The 18,206-nt window shown below is 39.0% G+C and overlaps 1 protein-coding gene across 1 annotated transcript in view; it reads right to left on the bottom strand.

The window, feature by feature from the left end:
• Positions 1-18,206, bottom strand: part of ARHGAP42 (Rho GTPase activating protein 42) — a 293,889-nt gene that overhangs the window by 8,431 nt on the left and 267,252 nt on the right. Inside the window, exons 14-22 of the mRNA XM_007445610.1 lie at positions 17,524-17,598; positions 16,803-16,887; positions 16,138-16,196; positions 13,307-13,412; positions 8,515-8,674; positions 7,167-7,311; positions 5,517-5,897; positions 4,982-5,138; positions 2,882-2,944 (exon numbers count right to left, since the gene is read on the bottom strand). Of these exons, the coding sequence (XP_007445672.1) occupies positions 2,882-2,944; positions 4,982-5,138; positions 5,517-5,897; positions 7,167-7,311; positions 8,515-8,674; positions 13,307-13,412; positions 16,138-16,196; positions 16,803-16,887; positions 17,524-17,598 (1,231 nt within the window). The remainder of the gene's footprint in view (positions 1-2,881; positions 2,945-4,981; positions 5,139-5,516; positions 5,898-7,166; positions 7,312-8,514; positions 8,675-13,306; positions 13,413-16,137; positions 16,197-16,802; positions 16,888-17,523; positions 17,599-18,206) is intronic.

Genomic DNA, 18,206 nt, shown 5'->3' with positions numbered 1-18,206 from the left:
ACCACATGCACCCCAGCTCAAGCCCAGCCAATGCTCCAGCCCCACAGACTCCACATCACAGTGCAGCAGTGGACCTGGGACAACAAGGACTAGGGAGAAGACTTGACTGTGGGATGCAGAGGTGAGCCGGTGCCAAGGCAGAGCCTGGGTGGGACAGCGGCAGCCATTGGTGGCACTTACTCAAGCAGTGCATCAGAAGCGACCCAGATCTCTGACTGTGGCCCCCCATACACACAGAGTCCGTGCGCGTCCTGCCTGCCTTGCGGAACAGTTCTATGACACCGTAGGGGCAGCAGAGGTCGGGGCAGTGATTGACTGTAAGGGATGAAGGTGACTTGCACCAGAGGCTGTGTCTGAGCAGAGCCACAGGCACCTGCACAGGCAGTTTATCGGACCTCTGTCTGCAGCTGACATGAGCTGAGAGCCTGCATGGGCCCCACCTGCTTTAGTACTTCCCCCTCTGGGGCAAGGGGCCTGGTGCAGGGAGAGGGAAAAACACACACTTAAAGGGAACAGAGCCAGTTCAGGCCATACCTTCAGGGCTTCTGCTCCAGCGACGTGGGATTAGACCCTGTCCCCGGTAGGACAGTGACAGTCGCTAAGCAGAGGCAAAGCCATGCCTCATGTCCTGTGCAGGCTCTAGTCCCTCCAGCACCAGCCACACCCCCTACCAAGGTGACAGCTGTCTGCACACCCTGAGAAAAGATGTGACTTGCATCTACATCAAATCCAGCTCTTTCACCAAAGGCATTGGGCAAACACAGTCTGTATGGGGATACTCTCACATAAGATCACCCCTTGAAGACCGCAACAGGTAACTGTTTTACCTAAACTGATAAAGGCAGACAAAGTTAAGCAAAATAAAAGGGCAGGTGAAAAGTTATGACACTGTCCACAAGTGCTGCGCACTGACTGACAGAGAAGACTTAAACTTCAATGTATCATTGAGTGAGCTCTAAGTTTATGCCGACAACTATTAGAAGTGGATTTAGAGTATTTGGAATGTAAAAGCATATTGCAAATGCATAGGTTGATTGTTGAACATCTAAGTAAGCTTACTGTATAACAGAGTAATTAATTTACTGTCATATACTGATTTACTTCATTAATATCTTGCTGTCTTAAAGCTCTTAAAAGATTATCTCTGATTCCAGTACTTAAGATTGTTTAGAGCTTCCTAAACAAAAGGGCTCCATCTAGTGGAGCAATTCAATCATTTAGCAAGACAGACAGAAGTAGCAAGGTTAAATCCCTTACACTGAGGCCTAACAGTAGTGACAGTCTCAGAGAGATCATGTTTGCTCTGACATGCACAGTGCTTAGCTTTCACCATGCCTTGATAAAAAGGAAGAAGGTGAAGATGCTACAGACAGAGGTAAGGTACATGCAAGTACGCTGGGATTTGCTATATAAATGCAAGGCATTGCCCATCGTCCTGGTAAGATACCAAAGCGGCTCTACTCTGTGGAGTTAAAAACACTAACATAGGAGCACCCTCGCGAAGCTTTGGAAAAAAACAGAGTGTGAAGGTTACTGTTATCCCTAGTAACTAGGACAAAGCCCAGTATTGTGTAGGTACTTAAAAAATGTTTGCTGAGGGGCTTCCCTGGTGGCGCAGTGCTTGAGAGTCCGCCTGCCGATGCAGGAGACGCGGGTTCGTGCCCCATTTCGGGAAGATCCCACATGCCGCGGAGCGGCTGGGCCCGTGAGCCATGGCCACTGAGCCTGCGCGTCCGGAGCCTGTGCTCCGCAAATGGGAGAGGCCACAACAGTGAGAGGCCCGCATAACGCAAGAAAAAAAAAAAAAAAAAAAAAAAAAAAAAATGTTTGCTGAGAAAGTTCACATACTTTTATATGGTCAATAAAAATTCTATGGTTGAATAACTTCTAAAAGAACTACACAGTAATACTTCAATTATATGTGATTCCTTTCTTTCACAGCCTCAATTAGCTGGATATGGGAAGCTCAAAATTTCCTCAGTACATCCAAAAAAAAAAAAAATCAAGGTTTGTCCTTCAAGTGTTCTCATTTATATTCTCTTTCAACAAGCATTCACTGAATATTTCCAACCTGTACTAGTTGCTGATGGTAAAAAAAAAAAAAAAAAAAAAAAAAAAAAAAAAAAAAAAAAAAAAAAAAAAAAAAAAAAAGTTGGTGATGGTAAAAAAAAAAAAAAAAAAAAAAGAAAAAGAAAAAAAAATCACAAATAGCAAAATACTAAGAAATTCCATTAGTTTAGACATATTCAAAATTAAAACCCAAAGTCCACTGCAGATGAGAAGAATCAATTTGGACTGAGAGAAGAGGAAGCAGGCACCTTAGAAGCAAGCACATGAAGAGCAGCAAGATATAACAATTCTTGTCCTTTTAACAATGGAGCGGAAGGTAAAATCTGGAAACCCTGAATGAACTACTGCACTCAAACACCAGAGCCGCCTGGGGCAATCAGCTCTACAGCACCATAGTGGCCATTAAGAATAAGCAGTCTTTAATGCATGTTCATGAGGCTTCTTCCAGAAAAAAAGTTCTATTAACTTTTACAAGTCAAATATACACATTTGAAAAATTTCCACAAACTAACTGTTATCAAAGGAGTCTTTGGTATGCAAAGGGTTACAGCAACTTGTGTCTTTCAGAAAAGCTCTTTGTTTAGAACCCTTCCTTTGTGAAGGTTTTAGCGAACAAGGCACTGCTGTAACATTTTGACATGCTAAATGCTGTATATGGTCATGACCACTTCCCCGTGAAGACAGCGGAGGTGGATTTGACCATCTGCAGACCTGAGGAGCAGAGCTGTCAAAGATGACCTGCCATGTCAACACAAGGCAACAATGTCACCACTATTTTATGTTTTTTACTTGAAGAGTTTTGAGAACTTACCGCCCAGAAGAAACTGACTTAAGTGAACCAACGTTTTCAAACAGTTGGGCCTTTGCTGCCACACTGAAAAATAATTTTAAAATACAAGTTTCATTAAAATCCATTAGAAAATCATGCAGCTCAAAGCGAAATTCAGGGTTATCAGTTAACCCAAACAGAAAAATTAGTTAACATTTGTCCCCAAAATTTGACCTGAATTTGACCTTGTTTTAAGCTTTAATGTAGAAGAAATTTTTCGGTCTAGTCTCTAGCTCACCGAGTACCAGACAGTAATAAACCTATAGCTACTTCCTCTGGGGATCTTACTGCCTGCATTTTTGTACCTGAGGAAACCCTGGGAGCAGAAAAAAAGGAACACTTTTTTATTGACTCCTGTGGAGCCACAAGGGAAGAGTCACATCAACAAGACAAAAGAACTGTTTTGTGTTCTGATAGCTAAGACAAAACTAATTCTAAAATTGTTTCATGTATTTTTAAAATACTTGAACACAGTTCTTATAAAGTGAAAAGAGAGAACTCTGAAAATATGACCAATAAATAAATTTGTTTCAAATCATGATGAGGGAAAGGCATCTATTTGAAAAGTGAGACTATTGGGTAGAGAGTGTGAAGAACTAAAACTAAAGTACCCTAGATAATTAGAAAAATTCCTATGTTTACTAGAAGAGAATATAAAATTCTTTGAATGATTTTTTAAACTAGATATTTAAAAACTATCTTATTTCTTTAAATGACAAACTTTTTTCCCAGAGCTGAGCCATTTGATAATGTGAAGGATCATTTTACACCTAATACAGAACATACAGTCTCTACATTTTAATTTCTACTTTATCAGTAAAAATCACAAAATAAAAGCTCTTCTCTTTCCCCCACAAAGGATAGAGTTTATATTCTCCCATCTTCCTTGACATATTTGGCTTAAAATTTAATTTCCCTTAAGGGCTAGAACTATACACACCAGAACTAGAGCAGACAGAGTTACAAATATATCTGCCTATATCGTGGTAGCTGGATTTCTGAACATGAGAGATAACATATGTGAAACACACTCTGAAACCAAAGGTTCTTGTCAAAGAAAGGGATGTACTAATAAATTTAATATGCTGTTCCTATGGAAACAGGCTTAGTAAAATGCCTTACTGGACTTGCAATGAATAATTAAAATGTCAGGAATACCACCATATTAAAAATGGGCATGGCATAAGAGAAATAGCACAGACTCAAGTTGGAGAACCCTGGGTTACAATCCCAGCTCTGCCACTTACTGGCTGAGTGTGTGTGGACCTTAACTTTCCAGTATTAGTTCTAATTATCTCTAAAACAAGATTTATACTACCTACTGCAGAAGGACACTGTGGATCTTAAAAGAAATAACAATATGCAAGGATGCTCAGTAATAGCTCATACAGCATTTGGAAAAGCTCAGCAAAAGTCAGGAAAATAAAATGAAAGGGAGAAAAACTTTCCTCTTCGGATTCTCTTACTTGCTTTTCCAGTTTCTCATTTTCTCCTCTGTGCCCCCTTTCTGTTCTCATCTATACACCCTACCCTCTCGGCCTTTACACCTCTGGGTCATTTCTTTCAATTAGAAGCACTCCCTCTTGCCTTTCATGTTCCCTGTTCTCTCGGAGTTTAAATCAGTGAGTATGCAGGTAGGGGAGACATACGATGGAGAGGAGAGAAAACCAACCCTCACCAGATAGAAAGCAGCTATATTTCTAACAAAGAGAGGGAGGGTCAAGGATATGGGCAGTCCCCACAGCTGAGTGGTGGATGTTTAGCTTTTACAGGAAGGCATCTAGTTTCAAAACCCCAAACCACTATATTATACATCTGTTTTCATGTCTTTAAATTAAGCCATAGCCCTGCTTCTAAGGAAAGTGCCTGAAGAGTCTCCCCATGAGATTTTATATGTATATCCTAAGCGTACTAACTTTCACATCACTTGTAAAAGAGGACAGGGTCCTGTAGAAGTTGACAGCACCCACTCCACAGATGAGCATTTGGCTGTGGGAACCCTAAGAGTTCTTATGCACACACTTAGCCCCTGTATACCCCTGGGAAGCACAGCAAATAGCAAACAAAGGCTCTCTCACTTACACGGAGCCGGGTCGCTGGTAACCATTGCTGGAGGCAGCGTCTAGCCTTAACTTCCTGCACATTTTGGGAGGCAGATCTGGGTTTGGCGGGGCTTTGGGCGTCTCTTTGGAACCTATGGAAGTTAAGCTTTGAATGGATCCACTGTAGCTCTTGTTTCCTAAAGAGAAAGCCCAAGAAAACAGGCAAGGTGCTATTAGACAAAATAAGAGCCGTAACACAGTCCATGCGCATAACAAAAGGAGGCATTTTTCTCTGAGCCCAAATGAGAAGGGACAGAATGTTCTTTGAGCACAGCAGCCCATCACTCTGGGAGATCACAGTCTACCGTAACTACAAAGACATCACCTCACAGAGATGGAAAGATCCAGAAAAAATGTCACAGCATACAGGAGTTTTAAAAATCCTAGCTCAGGAACAAAGCAGTTAAGCATTGTCTGTCCCTTCACTATTAATTTTTCCCTCCTTAACCATACTGAACAATCCAGTAGGTGACACAGGGACAATGACATCCTGCACAGGCTCTATGCTGGCTTACCTTCCGCTGCAGAGATGGATCTGAGAGAGGAAGCTGAGGCTCTTTTCAGTCCTGAAAGCCCATAAGGCCCTTTCTTGGCCAGGTCTATGGGTGGGGACGCATCCCCTGGGCTAGCGACCGAAGTGACACTCTGGCAATCTGATTCTGCATCTGTTTTGGTTGCATCTTCTCTAGAACTTGACTCAGGACTAGTTGTCCAGAGACCAAGACTTTTCTGTCCATTGGAAGGTGATGGGGATGCAATCCAAGGAATCCCTCCAGATTTCTCCCTGGGAGGGCAGGAAGAGGACTTTGTCGTGCTGTTTTGTTCAGATGAGTGAGAGGAAAGTGACTCAATGCTCCCCATGGGTGTGCTGTCCGGGCTGCTGCTATAGGAGTCGCCTGAGCAGGGGCAGGGGTGGGAGAGAAAAGAACAGCGGCTCTCTGTTGAAACCGGCACCCCCAAACCCTTCTGTTCTCCAGCTCTCATGTGCTCCGTGGCCACCTGACCCCATTGAAGTGATAGGGCCTTTACGTGCTATGGAGGACTGTTCCTCAGTTCTGGAGAAATGCTTTAATATATGCATTTGAACTTGGTGAACGCTTTTTTCAATACTATTCAAGGGAGCTTTTATATGTGCCCTGCCCAGATGAAATAATGTTATTTCTTGAAGTATTAGTGGGCTAACTTGAATTCAGACAAAATTTGCTTCTGAGACAGGACTCACAAGTATGAGAAATAAGATTTCTTGATGATATTAAAGAAATCAATGGAAGGGGGAAATGCTGAGACATATGTCTGCCTTCTTTTACTTTTCTGATCTTAGGTGATTCTGAGTTACAATGGTATCTGAGTCCTCCTTCATTCAAAGGCACCATTAACAGTCAGCTGCAAGTTATAAGCTCCTGCAAATGTTTAAAGAAAGGATTTTTCTCCTTTTTCTGCTAAGAATGTAGCAACATAAGAAAACTGGCTATTTTAACTGGCTGTATTTTTTAATGTTTCTACAAGTACGGTATAAGAAAAAAATCAGAGAAACTGTAATAAAGTATTCAAATAGTAGATCTAAATTAAAAATTAAACACTGATTGTGGGGAAAATTGGGAGTGTGGGGAGAGGGTTGGGAGTCGAAAATAAAATGAAAATGGCCACAGTTTAACACATGCTTTGGGCTCAAGCTGCCACCCACCTTATGGTGGGGCTTGGCTCAGAATAGTAAGTTAGCAATAATGTGTGGTGTAGATTCTCTTTTTATTTCTTTTCTCTCTGTTTCAGACCCTTTGATACCCAAGAGATGATGCTTTAAGAACATAATGTGAAAGGAAGAAAGAAAATGACTGCCTCAGCCAGGCTTTCTCTTGCTTTCTTCTCTATGACTTTGACAACAGGACAAAACCTGCTACGAAGTAGCACCCGATGTACTTAATCACCGTTACAGAGAAAAAGGGCATTGCACAAACTATTTTTTCCCTTTGTATCAGGAATGAATTTGCTTGTCCAAGGTACCTTCCAACTATACTGACAGAGACTACGTAATGTGGTGGGTGGGGGGGGCAGGTGTTGGGACGACAGCACCAGTAAGAATATCTTCTATTTCTACCTACGTACTAATAAGGTGTGATAAAGCCGAATTAATGAAGAAGGCATCTCCTTGAGGCCAGTACACTTACTATCGGGTTCTGCCAAGCACGGGGTATACCTCCCTCTGGGCTTCCGGGAGCCTGTGGAGAGGCAAATTGCACGTGTCCTTCGGGATCCAGATCGAGACTGAGGCTGAGGAAGAGGGATGCTTGGGTCTGGGGCAGTATGAAAAATCTACGTAGAAGAAAAATGGACCGAGGTCAATAAAAAGGTGAAATTGACATTTTCGTCATAAAATTGGCTTTGAGAGCTATTAAATAATCTTAGAACTATAGTTAGTTCATCAATTGCATGGCAAGAGATGCTTGATACAAAAAATAAATATCCTAGAGCATTTATAACTTTTCCATTTACACTGAGTAATGCTCCCTCTGGGTTTTCTTTTTTATCCTTTCCCATTCCCCAATAGTGAAATTCAGATTTTCTAATAATTTTAAGAAATGTGTCAAATATTAACAAATGTCTATGTCAAGACACACTGATTCTTTTTACTATGATATTCTCTTTCACCTTCATGCTGAACATAACCTGAGGGGAAGAGGCTCGTTTTGTATCATTCCCCAGCTGAGCAGCCCCTTGCTTCTCAGGAGAAGGTGCTGGCATGCTGTTGGCCCTGAACTGTCAAGAATATGACAAGCTGCAGGCAGAAGTCTGAGCACAGCTATAGGATGCAGCTGTGCACTCTTGGGTTTTAAGAGCGCTTACAGTCTTAGCTAGGTACCAAGGATATCCTTCTACAGGCACTAGAAAGGAACTGGGGAAGGAGAGAGGCGCTGCCATCCTCTCACAAGGACTAGATCAGACATAAATGGATCACAATGTTTAGACCTTCAATGGCTGAGTATGCTTAATAATCCAGTCAACTTGGCTCTTCCAATTTCTCACTTTTATAGTTATTCTAAGATCTCACTCTTTTAGAGAAAGCCTCCTTAGGGATTGGATATAGAGAGGGTTTCAAGACTGTTCCCTGATTATTTTCTTTTGTTTTATCTAGAATATTAGCTCTGCTGTATAAGGAGAGTCTAATTCCAAAAAGTTTAAAAAAGTTAAAATAGACTTAACCGCAAAATGATTCTATTTTCTGAGTATGAGTAAAAAACTAATTATATAAATACTAAAGAAGAAAATCTTGACAAGTAAATAATGTCAAAAGAAAGGAAATCATTTACTTAGGGGATTTTGAGAAGCACTTAAAAACTGAACAAGAAAAAAAGAAAATCAAAGTCCTCATGAAGAAGTAATTTACACAAAATTTACAAGACTGATACCAAATAGGAATCTGAGATCACAATGTGAGGATCATAGATGATACAAATGCAAAATTTCTTCTTAGAAACCAGATACAATTTTATACTTCTGCATGAAAATTCAGTCTACCTTTTCATAGTGCTCTATCAGAATTTCAACCACAATATTCTGAAATTTAATATTCATCATGGCAGCCACAGTTTCTTCCTGTGCTCTCATTAGAGTTGGACCAAATATGACACCAAGGTTTGAGACAGTCATGAGATTTTGCTGGCTATGTAGTGACACTCTGCAAATAAGAGGAACAAAATATTTTAAGTTATATGTTTAATAATTCTTAAATGTTCTCATCCACTAAACTTATGGCATAAAATATAAACATGCCATTACAGGCTAACTTTCCCAAATAGTCAGGTTCAGCTAATCCCAACTGGCATTAGTGGGTATAGTCTAAAAAGATGTAAAAAGTTAACACTGGCCAAAGTAAAACATAATTACAAAGGTTAATCTATTGAAGGAAAAAATCTTGATTTCCTAAATTCAGTTCAATCACCCTAGAGAGATTATCAGCTGTTTGGTATTTCCTACAGTACTATACTTCTTTTAGAACAGATGGTTAAGAGTAGACTGGTTGTCAGTCATAATGGCCATCATTAAAAAGCCTGCAGATAACAAATGCTGGAGAGGGTGTGGAGAAAAGGGAACCCTCCTACACTGTGGGTGGGAGTGTAAGTTGGTATAGCCACTGTGGAAAACAGTATGGAGGTTCCTCAGAAAACTACAAGTAGAATTACCATATGATCCAGCAATCCCATTCCTGGGCATGTAACCAGACAAAACTATAATTCAAAAAGATACATGCACCCCTATGTTCACAGCAGAATTATTCACAATAGCCAAGACATGGAAACAACCTAAATGTCCACTGACAGATGAATGGATAAAGATGTGGTACATACATACAATGGAATACTACTCAGTCATAAAGACAAATGAAACAATGCCATTTGAAGCAACATGGATGCAACTAGAAATTACAATACTAAGTGAAGCAAGTCAGAAAGAGAAAGAAAAATACCATATGATATCACTTATGTCACTTACATGTGGAATCTAAAATATGACACAAATGAACCTATCTATGAAACAGAAACAGAATCATGGACATAGAGAACAGACTGGTGGTTGCCAAGTAGGGAGGGATGGAGTGGGAGGTTGGGGTTAGCAGATGTAAGCTTTTATATAGAGAATGGATAAACAACAAGGTCTTACTGTATAGCACAGAGAACTATAGTCAACATCCTGTGATAAACCATAATGGAAAAGAATATATATATAAAAAGAATGTGTGAGTGTGTGTGTGTGTGTGTGTGTGTGTGTATAACTGAATAACTGTGTTGTACAGCAGTAATTAACACAACACTGTAAATCAACTATACTATTTCAATAAAAATTTTTTTTAAAAAAAGTAGAGAAAAGGAGTAGACTGGTTATAATTATATTCGGATTCACTAAACATATATTGAGAACCTATTGCCAGGCATTTTCATAGATAATATTGCACTTAATCCTCCCAGGAAGCCAGTCATTTTCTATTGTACAGATTTTTCAAAAAGAAGCTCCTCAAGTAAAAATGATGTACCTGAGGTCACAGCAAATTAGGAACAAAGATTTTGTTTCAAACTGGGTCTCCTGACTTCAAGTCAAGAGTACCCCTGAGCTCCCCACATAAGATGACTGGTTAGGGCATGTTTCCATCCTACTTCCCTTCTATCCATCCACCATCCACCATCCATCCAAAACTTCCCTAAGTGCCTCCCTAGCGCTGAGCACTGGGCTAGGCAAACAGTAAGACAAGGAGATATGGTAGCATCAGTGCTGGCCTGAAAATGAAAATAAAATGAAAGGGCTCTGATACTACTGACCTTAGAAAAGTAATCCCAGTAAACTCTCAAAAATGACTTTGACTAGTTAACTGATTTAATTTGGAAATTGGATGCATTAATAGGAAATTTCATTTATTTAACCAGTCTCCTAGGTTAACCACTGCCTTTTCTATCTTACTCCCAGCCAGGTTGTTAGAATATAAAGTTCTAGGAAGGAACACAAGATAATGTTTATATCTGATTGAGTATGCACACTAACTTCATTCTAGAAACAAAAGTAAAATTTTATGAGGAATCTAGGATTCTGGATTATCCATGCGACTTTTGACATAGGACAGGAAGAGCTGACTGTCCCACTGACTGAATTTTCCCCTTGTGCCCAAGACAGCACTAGCTAAGAAGGTTCTTGGTTAGTATAAGAATTTTATTCCAAGTTTCCTTTTTATACAACCAAATATTATATTAATTGCTTAATATGTATTAGAGAGTCTACTAAGTCATCTGTAAAGGCAGTGAGCCTGTCTGTATTTAAAGCTTGGGTCTTTCCAACTTGGAAGCTGCGTGCAATCAGTCATATTATTTAATACCTCTCTCTAGGTTTCAGTTCCCTCATCTATAAAGTATAAGAATGACAATCCTTAGAGCAGTGTTGAGAAAATTAAATAAAATGAGTTAAATTGAATAAAATATGGTCTTAAAATAATATTCTTCCCTGTAATTAAATTGACTCTAGGCACTCTTGATGTACTCTAAAATGTAAGAATTCCTGGTAATATAAGTAACCTAGAATATGACTGAATTAAGCTCACTGGGAATAAATTTAGAAATCAGAAAAAACTGGTCTGTTTTGAAAAGGAGAGTTAATGACTATGGTGTTCAGAAGATAAAATATTTTGATCACCTATTTTCTCTTCATTGAATTTCCCTTCTGCTGAGCTAGTCAGTCAGTACAGACCCTTATCATTCCACATTTCAGCCAGTTCTGGAACTCATTCCCTCAACTTGTACACAAAGCAGATTCCACAGATGTCCTTGTTTTAAAGATAAAGTATTCTCAGAAATACATCAATGATTTATACCATGTCTCAGAGTTAATTAATGGAGATTTGGAATCAGTCATTGGTCCTTTAGGCCAGTGACCAATCCAGGTCACTGATCTTAAATTCTCTTTTCTTAAGTCAATAAGGTGGCCAGGGACCAACAGTATTATTAGTTTACTTAAGTAAGTCATTGGTGATGTGGGCACACATTCTACTGCTGCTGCTCAGACAGTGGAGACTGACCTTTTACAGATTCAAGAAAGAGCCAGGAATGGTGGTGAAGGTTGGGCAGAAGAATTTTGAATACTCTTCAGTGGCTAGACACTCTCTCTCTGCTATTTCCTGTATCACATTCATAATTAAAGGTGAAACTTGTGTTCATCTAACATTCTGAATAATTAAGCAAAAACATTTTATGTGACACTCATGAAACTTTAAAGGTACATTTTAAAAGGCTTTTCTAAAAAATTAGCTTGAATACAGCAAGAGAATGCCCACTAAATACAGTATGGATAAGTTTCATGAAGAGGTCACAGAACTCAAAAACATAATTCAAGACTATGTAATTCTGACCAAGGATAGAGAGTCCCTGTTCATTAGCTAAGAGGTGTTGATATGGGCAATAGTTAAAAATGAACCTGAAATGAAGTCATTCCTAGTGGAGTTCCTTCTTATTTCAAGGAGGGTAAATTCATATTATCTCAAAGTCTGCAAGTTAAGATGAGGCTGATTAATGTACATCACTGTTTCAAATGTGCATGGCTCATATTAGGATACATTGGGTTACTACTTGTAGCAAACAAGGACAGATTAACCATTTGATTGTGAATCGTGGTACTCATTAAGACAAAAAATGTTCCTATTTGTAAATGGGGCTATAAGGGAATTTTTAAGTAAGTTTGAAACCTGAATTTGGACTTTTGTTTCCAGCAGCATGGCTAACAAACTTCTTGATTAAATGTGTGTGTGTGTGTGTGTGTGTGTGTGTGTGTGAGAATCAAGATAGATCTGTGATGGCTAAAGTTATGTGTCAAATTTTCTAGGCTGCAGTACCCTGATATTTGGTGAAACATAATTCTAGATATTTCTGTGAAAGTACTTTTAGATGACATTAACCTTAAAATCAGTAGGCTTTGAGTAAAGTAGACAACTGTCCATAACATGGGTGGGCCTCATCCAATATCAGTTCAAGGTCTTAAGAGAAAAAGACTGAGGTCCCTGAGGAAGAAGGAATTGTGCCTCAGGCTGCCTTGGATTCAAGCTGCGACATCAACTCTTCTCTGGGTCTCCAGCCTGCCTTGAAATCAGCCTCTGCAATTGTTTAGCCAATTCCTTGCAATCAATCAATCTCTCTCTTACACATATGTGTGTGTATGTATGTATATATATATATATATATACATATATGCATATATGTGTGTATATATATATACATATATGTGTGTATATATATACATACACACACAATATCCTATTGGTTCTGTTTCTCTGGAGAAACTTGACTAATACAATATCTATCAAGATTTTTAAATACATAGATGAACTAACAGCGGAGTTAGAAAGATCTTCAGAGACCGACAGATACTATGAATCTGGAGAAGGAAGCTAACATTCAAGTGGCAGTTTGACCTGGTACAACCTGGTGACCCTAGTAGAATAGAGAACTGGTCTTCAAACTTTGGGCTTACAATGTATCTAAAAGAACTGGCAAAGAGCTATATACCCCTTCATATATTTTTAAGTTGACATGAAAATTTTCCATCATTAGTATAACGGTTGCAAGGATATAATTATTTGCATGTCGTAAACATACACAGGTACACACACACGTATAGATGTATCTTAAAAACAAACTGCCACATCATTTTTTAAGCACATTCAATGGACTCTGATTATAATAGCAAGGTTATAGCTCTATCACATCCTTTAAAAAGACATGAACATGCTTAACAGATGAACCAGTAATTAAGTGAACAATATAAGTCAGAGAATTACTTGACCAGGTGCTTTATTAAGATGTCCAGCATCTCTCTGTTTTTCTCTGGCAATTTGTGCACTAATGCATGTACAGCCTCCACCCGGTAGTTTTGGTCATCAGACTCTGTAACATAAAAAAGGTTGCAAAGGTTCAAATTTTAATTGTATTAAAATGCATATATAAACATTAGTAATTAAAGTATCATAACCACTTCCACCCATTGTGCCTTATAAGCACTGCTTCACATGGTGAGTATTATCACTATCATTTCCTAAGGCTTAGAGACGTTGAGTAATTTGTCCATGGTCTGCAATCAGTAAGTAGAGAAGTCAAACCCAGTTCTATCTAATCTAGACATGTGCTCTTAGCCCCTGAGCTGTATACTTCCATACAACCATAATTCATCTCCTCCTTGGGTTTTGCTACACAAGGATAGAATAAAACCTTTAGCAACGTGAGTGATCACAGCAGTTGTTGCAAATGGCCTAATGTGCCAGGCACTACAATACACTCTAACACATTGAAACCTCCAAGTGATTCCATCAAACCAGAGGAAGCAGGTATTCCTTTCCAAATTTTATAGATCCAAAGATGGCAGGGAGTTATTTTTGTGAGGTGTCAGGATTATTACACAAACAAAGGCCTGGTAGATTTTTAAGCCCACGCTGACAATGGTAAATCTGAAAAGCAAAAAAATCATCTAAAGCAAGTCTAGTCTACAAGGCAAAAACCAAGATGTTGACAAGTCTTCTAGAGAAACTTCTAATGCTTCAGAACAAGGAATCTATTTAACAGTCTCTTACTACAATAAACAGATTCTGGGTTGACTGCTCACCCTGCCAAGCCCTTTCTTCAGAAAGTGCCCAACACATAGGGTTTATATTATGGGAACTTCATCTCTTCTGGGCACAGCTATTTGTACATGAGGTAAGGAAAGAGCCTGGCTTTGGTTGGACCAAACATGAAGTTTCTCCCAGGCGTTGGAATGGAGACACCAAAACTGATCTGCCTGCTAGATGTGTGAAAAGGCACATCATGTAAAACCAGGTAGAAAGCCAAGAGAAATCTGTCTGGAAGCGAAGATAAGAATGAGGCAGATATGCAGCAAAGAACAAAAATGAGAGACCCTCCAAAAAGAGTTGGGAGGATGGGCAGAGAAACATCTATTTCCTACTCTGAGGTTCCTGGTTGCAGGCCATGGAAGGCAGAACCCATCCTCTGCCAAGGAGTTCTGAGGGACTCCTCTTATTCTCTGAATAACTCCCCCTTTTTCCTGAGCTGGATTTCTCTTGCTTGAACCCAAATAATACCTAATTTTATGATCCTTGACCCAGACAAAAGATAAATTCTTATACATAAAACATATTTTAATTATCATGGTAGTGAATAATATGATTATTATTTGTCACAGAAGTGAAGAAAAAAAAATCTTGTGACCAAATGTTTGTATCAGAAAAACCAGCTCATTGAGCCATTCTAGCTAAGTGGATCAAACACCGTTTTCTATAAAACTAAATTTTTGTAAGAAAGTGTTCTAGGTTAAGGGTCAAAAAAGCTGGCTTGTAGTCCTGATATTGCTATGAATTTACCAGTGTCCTTGGACAAAGTCACCTGCCCTCTCTGGGTCCTGATTTCCTAGTTAATAAAATGAGGTTGGGGCTTCCCTGGTGGCGCAGTGGTTGAGAGTCCGCCTGCCGATGCAGGGGACACGGGTTCGTGCCCCGGTCTGGGAAGATCCCACATGCCGCGGAGCGGCTGGGCCCGTGAGCCATGGCCGCTGGGCCTGTGCGTCCGGAGCCCGTGCTCCGCAACGGGAGAGGCCACAACAGTGAGAGGCCCGCGAATCGCAAAAAAAAAAAAAACAAAAAAAAAAAAATGAGGTTGGATTATATATTTTCTAAGGTCTTGTTCTTCTTACAAAGACAGATTTCTATAAAGAGGATGTAGAGTGCAGAGCTTTCAGGAGAAAGCTAAGTAGTATAGATGTTTATGAGATCATGTGGTCAGTCATGTACGCTGGACTGAAAACCAAGATCATTCAGCTTTACCTGACACTTTTGTCAGTAGACAATACTTCCTGTGACATTACAATGTGTGGTAAACTAATGCAGCTGATTTCTTCTTAGACTGTGAAAAATACTCTTGTTACAGTCATACCTCATACATCCTAACAATGAAATGCCAACTCCTAACTGTTACAACTTGTTGTGATGGGCTCAGATGGCGACCTGGCACTTTGAGCCCAACGTTTTACAAGTATGCACTTCTAACTTCTCAAGTTACACGATTATCACTGGTCCCTTCCCCCCCCACACACCCCCAATTTTGAATTAAGCCTATCTATTCATATCACATTATGGCAGCCACAGATCCAAAGAAACAACATAAATATATGATTGTCATCAAGAAATATAAAAAGAGAGAAAAGGTGCTTGCTGCCTGCCAAAAATATCTGACTCTCCAGATTTAGGAACACAGCATGTGAGTATGTGTATAGTGGAAGCATTGGCATAACTGACTGTACAGATTTGTGGTCTTGTTTATTTAACCATGAAATTGCTCTTAAAAGAAACTGACATTCACCAATCAAGTAAAATGTAATTCGAATAATTCCTCACAGCTCTTTCTAATCACATCATACTCGCCACCCCAATAAGGTCTTATTAAGTAACAAAGTATTTTAGTTCACTCTGTGATTTCTTATAACCATATTGTAAACTATTAACCATGAGAATGACAGTTTCTTAAGCAATAGACAGGAAAATGTTAACTAGCAGATTTAAACTTACACCTCTAATACAGCATAAAACCACATCATTTATAATGCATCCAGTGGAAATGTACTTACTAACAGCAACAATAAAATCTTTGTGTAATTTGTAAGTCATCAGTGGTTCTGCGAGGCACCTACAATAGAGAATGAAGCAAATTTTAGAATGGTAGTATCTTCTGATTTCCCCTGACCTTTCAGTGCTTCTTTAAGAATTGGGTAATTAGGCATTTGATAAAGTCCTAGCAGGGAGTCTACAGGTAGTTCTAAAATGCAGACCTCAAAGATACCAATGCCCCTGAGCACTTCTTGCCACCATTCTATTTAAATGGGAGGCTGGGAGACAATTTTTTATTTTTTTTTAACTTTGTGAGAACTATTGGACCATAGGAGTAAAATCCATCTCAGATATGGGGGCAATAGTTTAAATTTTTTTTTTCAATTCAACTTGTGGTGTCTTAAAAAAATACATGAAAACCCAAATTCAAATCTAACATGAAACAGAAATTATTATTTCGTATTCATAAATTATTGCAGCCTTTTAAGTGTATTGTTTGAACAAGCACATATAAGTTCCAGAACACTAAACATAACCATTAACACCCTGTGCTATTCCACCTTAAGTGAAGGAACTGTGCTAAGGAGTGAAGCTAAGAAACAGGGGCTCCCTGGGATCCGTGGTGACTGCCCAAGAGGGTGACTGAGAAACCACAACACAGTGGCAAGAGTTAAGGCCCCCTCACCTGAGGTAGTTTTTCAGCCCACTTGTTATTGTCTTATTATCCCACAGTTCAATATCAATGTCCATATCAGGAGGGGATTTGGGAGCTGAAAAGAATTAAAATAAGATGTTTAAACTGTGCAATGCAAAACATCACTCATACCATTAAGAAAATGGATACTAACATAAGTAGGTCACAGAGAGAGGCATGTATTTCTTAGAATGCCAATGGAGTTAACTTTAGGATTGTTGTTTGCATGAGTTGGTGCAAAGCTCACTCTGACACTGAACCTCAAAGATTTCTTATGGAATATAGTTTTTCAAATCAGATGTTTGCTAATTGCTAAAATCACAGCACACTTACTATGTATTAGGCTTACAAATAAGGAGGTGAAGGCACAGAGAGGTTAAGCAAATTACCCAAGGTCACAAAGCTTTTAACTGGCCCAGTTAAGATTCCAAGTCAGGCAATCTGAATCCCAGCATCCATAAATCTTATTGTACCTCTAGCTAATCAAAGGATACTTGAGGAAAAGTCCAACATTATAAAAGGGTCCCTTCTCAAATTCTGATTGTTCATCTATTACAATGGACATTAAAAGCTGAATACAAATATTACTTTTAAATATGACTTGAAAATACTCAAAGATAAGCAATAATCTAGATCTCAAAGAAACCTATGGTTTGAATTTTCTTTAAGAATGCAAAAATTAAGTAAGTAACTGGCTTCATCCAAAACTTACAAAATGTGGTATTCATGAGTTTCTGAACTTTGGAGTTCACTCCTCCTATTCGGTAAAGACCTAAAATGGTGATGCCTAATGAGAAGGAAAAATCACAAGAAAATGGCTTAAGACACAGCTTCGGAAGTACAAAATGTTAAAAACTCAGATATATGCCTACACAAAATCTGAAAGCTATGTATACAATTTTACAGTCTAACTTTAGCAAACCTACCCTGGAAACACCCATCAGATATATATTTCTTAGAACAGACATTGAACAGTGATTTGAAAGTCTAAAGAGCTTCAAAATAGCAAAGTACACCTGCTTATTCACCACTACTTGAATATAAAAAAAGCATCCAAGATGGAAAGGGATGATCAGTATTTCTCATACTCTGTTTCCTCAGTCACAGAGTCCTGCATGTTGAACAGTTTGATGGGATTGATAGCTTCCCTTTAAAGATGAGGAAACAGATTCAGAGATTTTAGGGAACCTACTTAACTTCTCAAAACTTCTAAGTGGCAGCACCAAAATTTGAATCTAAGTTTAAAGAGCTCCAAAGCCCAATAGGAGGTTTTGCTTTAGACAAGTTTTCCAGGAAGTAAAAGGAAACTGGAGAGGACTTCAGGACCGAGGTCATAACTAGAATGAGGAAAGGTGCTGAAATTGTGACAATGACTAAAATCACTTTGAGATATAA

Source organism: Lipotes vexillifer, unplaced genomic scaffold (assembly GCF_000442215.2).
Source record: "Lipotes vexillifer unplaced genomic scaffold, Lipotes_vexillifer_v1.1 scaffold1282, whole genome shotgun sequence".
Classification (NCBI taxonomy): Eukaryota; Metazoa; Chordata; class Mammalia; order Artiodactyla; family Lipotidae; genus Lipotes; species Lipotes vexillifer.
Note: the sequence above shows the minus strand (reverse complement) of the source record. Positions and strands in the feature narration are given on the sequence as shown.